Source organism: Saimiri boliviensis, chromosome X, assembly GCF_048565385.1.
Source record: "Saimiri boliviensis isolate mSaiBol1 chromosome X, mSaiBol1.pri, whole genome shotgun sequence".
In the NCBI taxonomy this organism is placed as follows: domain Eukaryota; kingdom Metazoa; phylum Chordata; class Mammalia; order Primates; family Cebidae; genus Saimiri; species Saimiri boliviensis.
In genome coordinates, this window is record NC_133470.1 from 14,200,402 (window position 1) to 14,214,122 (window position 13,721).

At 46.3% G+C, this 13,721-nt stretch overlaps 1 protein-coding gene across 2 annotated transcripts in view; it reads left to right on the forward strand.

Moving 5' to 3' along the window:
- The first annotated feature begins 211 nt into the window (after positions 1-211).
- The window catches only part of NHS (NHS actin remodeling regulator), a 354,624-nt gene continuing 341,114 nt past the window's right edge, over positions 212-13,721 (forward strand). For both annotated transcript variants that reach the window (XM_074391672.1, XM_074391673.1), the window contains exon 1: positions 212-1,338. In XM_074391672.1, coding sequence (XP_074247773.1) covers positions 777-1,338 — 562 coding nt within the window. In that variant the 5' untranslated portion in view covers positions 212-776. The remainder of the gene's footprint in view (positions 1,339-13,721) is intronic.

A 13,721-nucleotide genomic window follows, 5' to 3' on the forward strand; every position in this document is an offset into this window, starting at 1 on the left:
CGCCGACAGTCCCAATTCCAACCCCTTGCATGTGAGGAAGGGTCTTTGCGCCTGAACACTGCCGGCGCGGCGAGGCCACCAGTGACTCCCAGCGGCCGCACAGGGCGCTGCGCCCCCCTCGCCCCGGCCTCCCCCGCCCTCCGTCCGCCCCGTCACCCCAGTGCTGCCTCCTGCGCCCGGGCTGGAGGCAGATTCCTCTCTCCGGGTTTTCAGATCGCCTTTCCTAAGCCTCCTCCCCGCCCAGCGAGTGAGAGAGATCCCGGGCGCAATCGCTCCCCTGAGCGGCCGAGGGGCGCGGGGGAGAGGCCTGCGCCGGGGTACTTTCAAACTGAGGCGCGCGCACACACTCACACCCACCCACCCACACATCCACTCACCCACACACACACAGACACACGCACGCCCATTTATATAGGCGGTGGCGACGGCAGTGGCCGGGGTGGCGACGGCGAGCATAGAAACGATGGAGCTGAGCCAGTCGACCCCGGTTGGAAGCAAGTGAGAAGAAACCAGGCGCACCCCTAAATTTCTGTGCGGGGCGCTTGTCATCCTCCCGGGGGAACGGTGCACCCCAAGGAGGACTGGCTGGACTGATTTGCTAGGGAGAGGGCGGGGAAGAGGAGGCCAGTTGAGCAGAGGAGCCCCCGGCATATCCCGACTGCCCGATCGCGCCTTTGCCGGACTCCTGCCCCCTCCCTGCTCAGGTGGGCGCGCCCGGTCTCCAGCTCACAGGGGCGCTCGGAGGAGACCAGAAAGTCGCCGCCCGGCTGCGCGGGATGCCTTTCGCCAAGCGGATCGTGGAGCCGCAATGGCTGTGCAGGCAGCGGCGCCCTGCGCCCGGCCCAGACGCGGACTGGAGCGGAGGCAGCGCTGAGCCGCCGCCGTCTCTGCAGCCGCCCGGCCGGAGGGACCCGGACGAGGTCGAGGCGTCTGGGCCAGAGGAGCCAGCCAGTGCAGCCCCCACACCTCCAGAGCTGCCACCGCCGCCGCCGCCGCTGCCGGCGCCGGCCGACCAGGCTCAGCCGCCGGACGGAGAGGCGTCCGTGGCTGGCGAGGAGAGCACGGCGGGGGTCCCAGAGGCGGCGCCCGCCGCTGCCGAGGTGTCCTCGGCGGCTGCTGCGGCCGTGCTGCTCATGCTGGACCTGTGCGCGGTCAGCAACGCCGCTCTGGCCCGTGTCCTCCGGCAGCTCTCGGACGTGGCCCGGCACGCGTGCAGCCTCTTCCAGGAGCTTGAGTGCGACATCCAGCTCACCCATCGCCGCGTCTGGGCGCTGCAGGGCAAGCTAGGCGGCGTGCAGCGCGTCCTCAGCACGCTGGACCCTAAGCAGGAGGCAGTGCGTGAGTACCCGCGCCGTCCGCCCTCCGGGCTCTGGGTTTCCGCGCCGCACCCTCGCGCCCTCCCCAGCAAAGGCAATCCCAGCTCCGTGGCGCCGCGCCCGTTGCAGCTTGCACCTTACTCTCGCCTTCCCACCCTTTCCATCCCCTGGGACCCACCCCAATCCTCCTGGGTCTGAGTGGCTGGGGCTGGACCTCTTTTCTGTGATGCAGATGTGGACGGTGGAAAGTTAAAAGGGTGACCTCTGAAGTCTCAGGCAGCGTGGGCTGAGAGGGAGTAGAAAGGGAGCGTTTATGGGAGCACAAGAGGCAGAGAAGGTCTGTCCTTCACCTCCGTGGCTCGCCTTTCACGTCCTTCCCGAGGCGAGCGGGGCGGGGGGAGGAGGTAAGGGGGAGTGTTGCAACTCCTGTTGTTTCCTGAAGCCCAGACAGGAGCCCTAGAGTCCACCCCATGCATGTTCGGGGTTGGGGGTTCGAGGAGTAGTGAGTGTCCTTTTGCGACTACTGCAGCACCGCGGTTGTTTCGTCACTCGTCACTCACTGTGACCTCAGGTGCTTCCCAGAGCTCCGAACTTGTGCCTTGCCCTCGTGTGCGACTTAGCGTGGCGCTGCTCGCCTCCTAGAGTGAACTCCATAGTGCTTCTACTGAAAACCCTTGTGGCCCAGAGGGGCCGCGGGGAGGGTCAGGAGGGATGAGGGCGGGAGTGTCAGGGGCCCCGGGGCGATCAAGGAGACCCCTGGGCATCTTTTCTGCCCTGAACAGCCCAGGGTTCCTACTAAATGGCTCTGTGCCATCTGGCCCCAGAGGATCCCACTGGCTGTCTTCCTCTGCAACACCGGTGCACTGTCGCCCAAATCTACTGGCGTGTGGACTTAGGTATGAACTAGTCTGCTAGGCGGGCTGCAACGAGACGATGAGGAAGGAGGTCTAGCAGAACCCTGGGCATCTTTGCTGTCCGTTGACTTCTTTCTTGTGACACCCGAGGGCTCCTAATAAATAGTCATTCTATGTCATCTGCCTTTCGAGGGCGGTCCCCTTGGCGCACGATCGCCCAAATCTGGCGACGACAGAATCATTTAGGAACGACCCAGGAGGTAGACAGGGGCGCTGGGTTGGCGCGACGGTTCTTTGGCGCCTAGTCCGGCTGCGACGCTCGAGGCGAAGGTGATGTCAGCGACTCCGACTTACGTAAGAAGCTTCCTCGGTTGCTGCAGCAGCTGCGCTGGTGCGCAGTGGCCTAGGAGCGCGCGGGGCGGAGGCGCTTTCGTGGCATCCTTCCCTGGGGATTTCCGGCACCTCTGCCCTACAGCCCAGCCCAGCCTCCTAGCGGTCCCTGCCGCCACCCCTTCCCCCGCCGTGGGTTCTATCTCTCTTCCCCTCCTCCAAAAAACCCTTTGAACCCCGCCCCGGGAATTCACTGTTTTTCTGCAATAACAATAATAATAAGCGTAATGAATAAATGATGTGCTTGATCGGTTTTCGCAGCTATAAAAGACCCGGAGTTGGGTTAATGACTGGTTGTTTAAAAGGGCAATTCCGGGGATGAGTTCTGGAAAGAATTAGGACTGCCGTAGGCCAAGTCGTATTTTACTTTTGGGACTTGAAATGAGCGCTTTAATCCTGCCTCCTTTTTACCCTAAACCACACAGCAGGGACAGGCCCTTCACTTTCAACAGCGCTGATATCTGGGGAGTGCGGTTGTGGCGAGGAGTGGTGATTTCACTTCAAAAGAACTGGAGGGAAGTTTTGCAGACTGTTGAGTGGTGCATACATTTCCCGTGTGTGTGTGTGTGTGTGTGTGTGTGTGTGTGTGTGTGTGTGTGAGAGAGAGAGAGAGAGAGAGAGAGAGAGAGAGAGAGAGACCTCTCCTTAAGTTAGATTTCACACGAGTGAAACTAACTGCCAGAGTAGAATGTGCCCACTTATTTCTCTCTTTAGATGCAGCAGTGGGCAGCTATGTACCTGGAATGTATCACAGTTCTTTCAAGCCCTTTTGACTGTTTGGGGTACAAACTAATAGTTAATAGAGATAAGAGAGGATCTTGAGTATATGCATATAGTTGGTGAATATATACTCTATTTATACATATTTGTACATGAATAATAAAAATGGGGCTAATTTCTACCTGGGATAGATTTAAAGATCTCTTATTTTAAATTTTATTTTCTAAAATGCTATCTCCACACTTTATGTCCAGATATCTCTCTTCTCTTGCCCATTTAAATTTGGGATGACATTGTTCTTGTTTGATGTCATGAAAGGCATTACCTTTGGGAGTAAAAGCACACTATTATGTATCTTGCTTTGAGTTTCCTCGAATGCAGAGCCTGAGACAAGGATTTCAAGGCAAGTAATTTATTTGGGAAGGGTTTCCCGGAAGCACAGAGGGGGATGGGGAAGTGAGAAAGGGAAGGGAGGAAAGAGGAAAGCCAACACACTATGTAAGCTGGTTAGCACTGTGGGCAACTGGGGTTCAATCCAGCTGGTGACCCTCTGAACACACACCTCATACGTGTTCCACTAAAAATTAAGAAAGCTGGAGTATTTATGCACCAACTTCTTCCTCTCAGAGATGGAAAGTAGAACTTGGAGCAAGAACTCCATGGCTTTTGGCTCCTGCCCCACACATGGTCCCAGGATGCTTCCAGGGCCAGGTAGAGAGATGCAAAAAGCCTATGATGTGCACAGGAATGTTGACAGAGGTCTTCTGGGGAGGGCAAAGTAGCTGTGGGTAGGGTACCAGTGACATCAGCTGCATTATGCATCCATCTCCCTTTAGTATTGCTCAGTCCTAGGGGAGTTTCAAAGGGAGAGGAAGCCTAAAAGTAAACCTTGATTTTTTTTTCTCTTCCTTTGAGGGTGACTTCACACCCGCTGTATATCCTTCTCACCCAGATCACCATTCCCCTGCACAGTCTGCTTGCTATTTCATCCTTGGACTGCTGCTTTCTGTTGCCCTGAGACACGCTGGGGGCTTCTTGCAGGGGCAACATGATCTTGTGGACACTTTGGAAGAGTCCTCTGGAAGCAAGTCTGGAGGCTAGTAAACCAGTTAGACACTGTGACTGGTGATGGTGGCTAGGACTAGGGAGGTAGCTGTAGAGACAGTGAGAAATGGTTATATTCTGAATTCATTTTGGAAATAAGATTGCCAGGACTTACTGATTTGATTGGGTACAGGGTATCAGAAGAAAATAATTAAGGATGACTCCTAGTTTGTTGTTTTTGCTTGAAAAGCTTAAATAACTTGCAGAATGTGGTACCATTTGTAGAAATGGAGAAGACTAGTGGGAGAGCGGATATTTCTTGTGGGAAATGGAATCGAGTTTTCTATTTGAGCCATGTTAAGTTTGAGATACCTGATGTGTCTTACACAATTACATGTGTAAGTTGAGAGGTCCAGGCTGGAGATGTGCATGTGAGACCTAAAAGTAGAGATGGTATGTGAAGCCTTGGAGCTAGACACAGTGGAGATAGTAAAGAAAAGGAGGCCAGGACTTAGCCCAGGACAGTCCAACTTTGAAAACGTCATAGGAGAGGAGAAAGGCTGAGAGGGGACAGCCAGAAAGCTAGAAGGAAAATCAGAAGAGTGTGGTATGGTGCAGGCAAGAAGATGTTTCCAGAATTGGGGAGAAGTCAACTTGGTCAAGTGCTTCTGAGAGGAAGGTGAGCATTGAGAAGAGGCCATTGAGTTTAGTTACCCGTAATTAACTAGTGGCCTTGAGAGGTACCATTTCAACGGAGGGTTGGAGATGAAGGCCAAATCAGAGGGATTAGAGAAAGAATAGGAGGAATAGGAGAGGTGAAGAGGAAATAGCAATTACAGGACAGCTTTTTTTTTTTTTTTTTTGGACAGAGTTTCACTCTGTCACCCAGGCTGTGTGCGTTGACTCGATCATGACTCACTGCAGCCTTGACCTCCCCAGGTTCCCATCTCAGCCCCCCAAGTAGCTGGGACTACAGGGGTGCACCATTACACTAGGCTAATTTTTGTACTTTGCATAGAGACAGGTTTTCACCATGTTGCCCAGGGTGGTCTAGAACTCTTGGAAGTCCTCCCACTTCCCAAAGTGCTGGAATTAGTACAGGCTTGAGCCATCGCACCCAGCCCTACAGACAACTCTTGTAAGGAGTTTTGCTCTGAAGGGGAGTGGAGAAATAGAACAGTGGCTGGAAGGGAATACAGTATCAAGGAAGAATGTCTTAAAAGGTATTGATATTTTGGGCATGTTTGGATTCCAAGAGAAGGGTAAATTGATGATCCTGGGGGAGAGAACTGAATAATTGTGGATATTGAAAAGCTGAGAGGGGATGAGATGAGAGTGCTATTTCATCCACGGCCCCTGGAGGGAAGCTGAAGGATAGGAACAGGGAGGCAGGTGGGCTGGCGGACTGTTGGTGGTAGGATGGAGTGTTCTTCCACAAGGGCATCTATTTTCTCTATGAAGTATGGGGTGAGGTCATCAGCTGAGAGTATTGGCAATGTAAGGAGAGAAGAGAAGGTGTTAATAAGTTGTCTCAGGGAGGGAACATGAAGGCATTAACGAATTTTATTGGGATGATGTGGCTGTGTTGAGAACCTTCTGAGACTGTTCAGTCACTAAAACCTGAGACTTTGGGATTACTTCATGGGCCTTAACTCCAGGATGTTCATCCTTAGACATTTTAATGTTGGGATTTTGGTTGCTGTTGATTTATTTAGTTATTGAGTTTTTAAATAAATTTTATATTAAACTTTAACATTCGCACAGAAAAGCACACAGACCATAAGTGTTTGGCTTGGTTGATTTTCACAAAGTGAACAGCTCATGTAAACACCACCCAGATCAAGAAATAAAATGTTACTGTACCTGGAACACCCTACTCTCCCTTCAAGCCACCTCCAGTCAATATCCCCCTTCCCACAAGTAACAGCTCTCCCAACTTCTACCCTTATCAATTAGATGTTCTTGTTTCTGAAGTTTACATAAGTGAAATAATATATCCTTCTTACTATCTAGCATTATTCACTCAACGTTATATATGGAAGATTCTACCATCTTGTTGCATATATAGCAGTTTGTTCATTCTCATTACTGAATAAAATTCCATTGTGTGTACATACCACAATTTGTTGATCCATGCTCCTGATGATGGACATTTAGGTTGTTTCCATTTGGGAACTATTGCATGAACAATTTTTTTTCTACATGCTTCTTGATGAGCTTATGTAGACAACTATTTGGCATGCATCTAAAAGAGGAGTTGTTGGATCAAAGGGGATGATTTGTTTGGCTGAACAGTTTTCTACACTGGTTGTACCAATTTGTACTCCTGGTAGTATATGAAAGTTCTGGTTGCTCCACATCCTCACCGATATTGGTATTGACTTTTAAACTGTAGCGACTTTGGTGGATGTGTAATGAAATCTCAGGTGGTTTTGATTTGCATTTATCTGATGGTTTGTGAGATTGAAAACCGTTTTATACATTTTTTAACCACCTAGATATTCTCCTTTGTGGTTACTTGTTCAGGATGCTGCTCATTTTTATTTCTCTTTTTTCTCTCTCTCTTTTTTTAACTTTGATTTTAGGTTCAGGAGTACATGTGCAGGTTTGCTATATAGGTAAATTGTGTGTCATGGGGTTTGGTATACAAATCATTTCATCACCCAGGTAATTGCTCATTTTTCAGTAAGATTCTTTGTACCTTTTCTTATTGTCTTATAGATATCTTTTATGTATTGTCAGCTATATGTATTTCGAATACCTTCTATTACTCTGTGGCTTGCTTTTTCACTCTCTTAGTGTTATATTCTGAGGGAAGAAGTTCTTATTTTTGTAAAGTTCAGTTTATCAACCCTTTTCTTTATGGTTAGTGTGTTTTTGTGTTCTCTTCTGTTTGTTCTTAAAGAAATTCTTCACCAACCTTGAGGTCATATCTCAAAAGTTCTAGAAATTTTTTTTGCCTTTGTCATTTAGATCCATGTTTCATATAGAATTGATATTTGAAAATGGTATGAGGTGGAGTCAAGATTACTTTTTCTGAAATATGGATGTACAATTGGCCTACTGTCACTTATTGAAAAGGCCTTCATTTTCCCATTGTACTGCAGTGATACTTTGTCACCTCCCCCACCTATGACTTTTCTAGAACTCTGTGCTTACCTTTATCTTACCTTTTTTCATTCTGCACAGCAGACACTGTTGGTGCCCTGTCTATATTCCTGCAGTTGTCACCTCTCATGCTGAAGGCTACTTACTGCAAACTCCTGTAACTCTGCCTGGACCTTTTGTTTTGTACTGGCTTATGGACCATGCTTAGCCTTGCATGTAGGGAAGGCCAGAGGTGCCAGCAAATTAATGCCCCAGCAGCAGCACTCAATCAAATATGGACAGGGAATTGGTGGATGAATGTACCAGTGCCATTACTCCTCGGATAGGAGAACTCTGCAGCATTTTCTCCATCATTTCTCAGAATTCTCTAGTAGGATTGAGCTCCAGTTACCCACAGTGATGATGTATTTGATGACACATCGTATCTTTGCTGCCTTCCTTTCTCTATCTCACTTCTTCACTCACCTGTGGGTGTTTCTGGAGTCACCGCCCACATAAACTACTTGCACTCAAACCTGTCCTTGCAGTCATAGGGTCTACTTCTGGAGGAACCGTAACCAAGACAATCTATTTAATCTTTAAACTGTGAGGGCAAAGACCTAGGGCCAGTGATATTGTAGAGATAATGTTTTTCACTCTTTTTCCTTAAACTATTTAACCCTGCATTATTATATTAGCCATATCCCCAGCCCCTGCCAGTACACTCTATGGTGGATGTATTAGTCTGTTCTCTCATTGCTATAAAAAAACTACCTGAGACTGGGTAATTTATAAAGAAAAGAGGTTTAATGGACTCACAGTTTTGCAGGCTGTGCAGGAGGCATGGTCAGGGAGGCCTCAGAAAACTTACAATCATGGCAGAAGGAAAAGGGAAAGCAAGCAAGTCTTCACATGGTGGCAGGAGAGAGAGCAAGAGTGAAAGGGGAAGTGCTACACACTTTTAAACAACCAGCTCTGTGAGAACTCAGTATCACTGGAACAGCAAGTGGGGAATCTGCCCCCATGATCCAGTCACCTTCCACCATGTCCCTCCTCCAACATTGGGTATTACAATTCGACTTGAGACTTGGTTGGGGACACAGAGCCAAACCGTATCAGTGGGTCTGGTAAAAGCTGTTACTACCATTAGCGGATGCACGGTTTGAATCCCTGTCTTGGCATGGAAGAGCTTCAGTGCTTCAGCAGTGAGAAGGGACACAAAAGGAACTCAAATCTATGGTAATGAAGGCATACCCCCTCAATTTCTCCATCTTCTATTGACAAACCTTTGAGACTACTGTTTATTGCCCTGTGGAATGCATAAGTAACAGCCCCAGGAGATCCAAACTACCTATTTCAGAAGGGTAATTTTCAGCCAGAGCAAACACAGAAACTGCTAACCTCTGAAAGGAACTAGGAAGTAACACATTGGGTGAATTGATCATTTTGGGTTGGTGTGGCAACACTGATCATGGGCTCATTCTGGTTTTGGAAGCATGATCCTGCTTTTCCTTCCCATTCTGTTCAGTCTACTACTTGTGAGAAACCTTCACAGTCTGGTTAGTGTGTTTTCTTGGATGTTTCTGTAATTGTGGTTAAGTTTCTTTTCCTCTTGGCCCTGCTCAGTGAGTTTCTGTGAGGCATTATGAGATCCTAATGGCTTCATTGAAAGCTGCTTTGAAACCCTTCACAGAACAGCTGAGAAAAACACAATCTTTCAAAGGTTTAATAATTCATGGTTGTAATATCCTCATAACCAGTAACAGCATCACATTTCCTTTTAGACTTTTCTTGTTATACTGGATTGGGCTTTTAAATGAAAACTGCTGAATTACTTTACCTAAGAAATCCTTGAGATTCTGTTGGACTGATATTGCTAAGATGGTAACAATAAAGATTTATTTCTTCCTGTTTATGGAGGACTTTTCTATGCAATGCCATCAGGACAGTGTAAAGTCCACATAAACTCTCAGTAATGTCTTAAGTCTCAGAACTTCTAGTCTACCTATAATGGGCATTACTTTTAAAAGGTAATGACACATAAAAATCTCTCCCATTGTCCCATGTTAGTCCCAGAGTCTTGAAGATTCACTAATTTTGCACGACATTTTGAAATTTTAGGGTCAAGGACAATTTTAAATGTAGTTGGAATTTTGTTTCATAGTTCAGCTTAATTTATTTTTGCTTTATTAAAAATTGGGGGGCACAGCATTTTGAGGGTCATTCTATTAAAAAAATCATAGGAGGAGTAAGAGTGGAACAAACAATCACAAAAATTCCTGAAAGTTTGTCCTGCATCAAGAATTCTTCATGAAGCACATCTTAATAACAAGTGGAAATAAAAATAATGAGGTAGGAATGGTTCCTGAATGTAAGGATCTCATTCTAGGACTGAAATCTGTTGAAACAAAGTTTTGAAGAGCCGACACACCAGACTAAGCCCAGAGGGCAGGGAGACTGTCTACTTTATTTTTGAGAGTGACTAAAATAGGTATGGCCAATTTTTGTTTCTGACTTCTCTCAATCCATTAATGTACATGAGATTTGGCTGTATTGAAAGAGTAATCTGAGGACCTGGGCATTCATGTGCTAAAAAATTGTTTAATTCTGGGAGGCCAAGGTGGGAGGATTGCTTGAACCCAGGAGTTTGAGACCAGCCTGGGCAACATGGTGAAACCCCATCTCTACAAAAAATACAAAAATTAGCTGGACATGATGGCATGTGCCTGTAGTCTCAGCTACTCAGGAGTCTGAGGTGGGAGGATTGCTCAAGCTAAGGAGGTGGAGGTTGCAGTGAGCCAAGATCATGCCACTGCACTCCAGCATGGGTGGCAGAGTGACACTATGTCCCGAAAAATTTTTTACCTAATTATTAAGTGTCTATGTCATTCAAAGTGAAATTAATCAAGAATAAAGTTAATTTAACAAGAGTCCTAGAATCTTGGAATCATAGAACTGGGAAACCTTAGTACCCATCAAATCAAGCTTCTCACCCAGAGTGGAAATCTTTTTGAAGATGTTCTAAATGGCTGCTCATCTGGTTTCCATGCCCTCTGAGACTCCGAGGAGTGGAAAGTGGCCACTCCACCACAATTTTATTGTTGGGTAGCTCCCGTTCTCAAACACTCCTTATCTACATTGAGAGTGAATCTGTCTTTTTGTAATGCCAGCCTTTTCATCTTTGTTCTGGTGTCTCATGTCATATGGAATGTACCTATAACTGCTTTTCTAGAATATCTTTTAAGGGCTCCGAGGTTACTGTTATGGCACTGTCTAAGCTTTCTTCCTCCCAGGTAAAACTTCAGTTCCTTCAACCAGGCCTCCTATTGCCAAGTTTCCAGACTGTTCCTGCTCTGGTTTTCCTCTGCCACAGGTGCAGGGCACAAATGGATCTATTCCTTTCTTTATAAGAATGTCTCAGACCAGGCATGGTGGCTCACACCTGTAATCCCAGCACTTTGGGAGACTGAGGCAGGTAGATCACTTGAGGTCAGGAGTTCAAGACCATCCTGACCAACATGGTGAAACCCTGTCTCTACTAAAAGATACAAAAATTAGCTGGGCATGGTGGCACACACCCGTAATCTCAGCTACTCAGGAGGCTGAGGCAGGAGAATCACTTGAATTCAGGAGGCAGAGGTTGCAGTAATCGTGCCATTGCATTTCAGCCTGAGCAACAAGAGCAAAACTCAGTCTTAAAAAAAAAAAAAAAAAAAAAAAAGGAAAAAAAAAAAGAGTGTGCGACTAGGACTAAGGTGGTCCTTGTTTTAACCATCGCATGACACTGTCGGTGTAAAAGTACTCTTATGGCTCAACAAACTCCCTTCCTTTATAGTGGCAGTTTTTAACATGAGCTTTTCTTTAGTCCATGTGTGCAGTTGGTGTTTTGAACTTAAATTTCACAAGAGTCTCCCATTGTTTCCGTTAAATTGAATCTTGCTTGCTTTGCTCTTTCATTTCCAATCAGTGGTGATGGTTTAAAATCTTGATTCAATGTGTCAGCTACTGCCCACAGCATTTTGCTCTCTGCATACACCATGAACAAGATTCTATGCTATCATCCACATCTTTGATAAAACTATTGTTCAGATAGATTCAAGGCCAGAGCCCACTGGCAGGCAGTACTAGCAATGTCTCCCCAAGTTGACATCTATTAATCAACATTCTTTGGGTATCATTGTTGCAGCAGCCACGGGTGCACTCCCCTACCCTCCTGTTCAAATCACGCTTATCCACGTTACCCACAGTATCTATCATCATGAGCAACTGTTAAATGGTTTGCTGAAATCAAGATACCATATGTCTGTAGCATTCTTTAGTTCTCCCGGTGTAATTACCCTACTCAAAAGGGAAATGAGGTTAATCTGGCTCAAACTGTACCGAATTCCAGCAATCAGAGGGGCCATTTTAATTTTCTTATATTTAATAGGTAAGGAATTTATTTGGGGGAAATCTGCTTTGGCATGTTGGTCACAGAATAATTGCAACGTTGGACTACAAGGGGACTCTATGGGTCCTAGATTTCATTTCTCTGACTCTAGAGTGTCAGAGTGCTTTTCCCTTCCTTTCTTTTAATACCTGGATGTCCTTGCTCTCTGTTCCTTACCAAAATGTTTGAAATTCATGACCTTTTGGCATTTGCTGGGGCTCAGTTTGAGTAACATTGGCAAGTGTCTGGTTTAGCTAATTGTTGAGAAGCAAGAGAATATGTGATTAAGAGTGCAGACTCTGAAGCTGGACTATGTGGGTTCAAATACCAGCTCCACTCCTTCGAAGTTGTATGACTCTGGACAATTTATTGAATTTTTTTCTTCATCTATTATGGAATGGAGATAAAAGCAGTATTAATTACGTCAGGTTGTTGACAAAATCAAGAAAGTCAAGGTGTGCGGGCACTGAGAACTGTGCCTTGCACATGGTTAGCATCTGACAATTATTGGCTATTATTGTCTATTTTATTGATACTATAATTGCATCAGACAGGGTAGGAGGTACTTGTTAATTTCTTTCAAATAGTGAAAACCTGTGCCTGAATCTGTGAAATGCTGGGTCAGGGTAAAGTATCCGGCTGACCAAGCAATGCTGTGTGTTTCTGCATGGTCAAAGATGTCTATTAAGGTTTTTGTGGCTTTTTTTGTTATGCAGAAAAGTAGAGAGAAAATTGACCAATAATCATCATCCAGATGCATTCATCTATTACACAGCAGTCACTATTCTAGGCCCTTGAGTTTCAACAGTAAATAAAAAGTTACCAAGACCTTATGTTTTAGTGGAGAAAGAGAAATCCTAAATAACGAACACAATACATATGACAAAATTACAAAACATGTTAGGTGGTGGTAAGTGCTGTGGGCAAAAAGAAACTAGTGCAAGGTGAAGGTGATCCAGAGGGTTGGGGTGGGGTTGTCATTTTAAATGGGGTGGTCAGGTGAACCTCACTGAGGAAGTGGCATTTGAGCAAAGATGGCAAAGAGGTAAGGGTAAATTACATAGACTACTGAAGGAAGAGTGTTCCAAAGGAGAGAAACAGAGCTTGTGCAGAGGCCCTGAGGTGAGAGCATGCCTGGTGTGATCAGGGAATGACAAAGAGGCCAGTGTGGTAGATGAGGAGTTAGCAAGGAGGAGAGCAGGAGGATAGGATACCAGCAAGGAGGAATGGCAGTGGGGCATATCACCTAGGGTCTAGTAGGCCATTGCGAGGACTTTGCCTTCTGCTCTAAGTGGAGTGGACAGTCATTGAAGGCTTTTAAGCCCAGGAGAAACATGATCCTTTAAACATGAGTTTAAAAGGATCACTTTGGGTCTTGTGGCAAGAGGAGACTGTGGGAGAGGCAGGAGAGGTAGAAGCAGGGAGACCAAGTAGGAGGCTGTTGGAGTAATCCTGCTGAGAGACAGTGGTGGTCTGTTAAAAGAATTGAGAAGTGGCTGGATCCAACTTAGAGCTGTTGATGTTTTTTGTTTCACATTTGGGGCTAGGCATGGAACCCATACAGAAAGGTACAGCATTGAGAAGAACAAGAAAGCCTCCACTCCCCTCTCACTCTACCAGACTTGCTTCAAGTTTAATGCATTTTGCAAAACCATTGAATGTTGAGGAAGTAGGCACTTCTCCTACGGTCTTATTGATTAATCTGCTGTCTTGGAAAAATTCTTAAAGTGTCCTAACCAATACTCTTTTTCAAAAATCAAGATATAATTTACATGCAGTGAAATGTACAGATCTCGATTAGTTTTAACAGCTGTATCCACCTATATAGCACTCGCCCCTATAAGATAGAGAACATTCTCCTCACTCCAGATAGTTAATAAT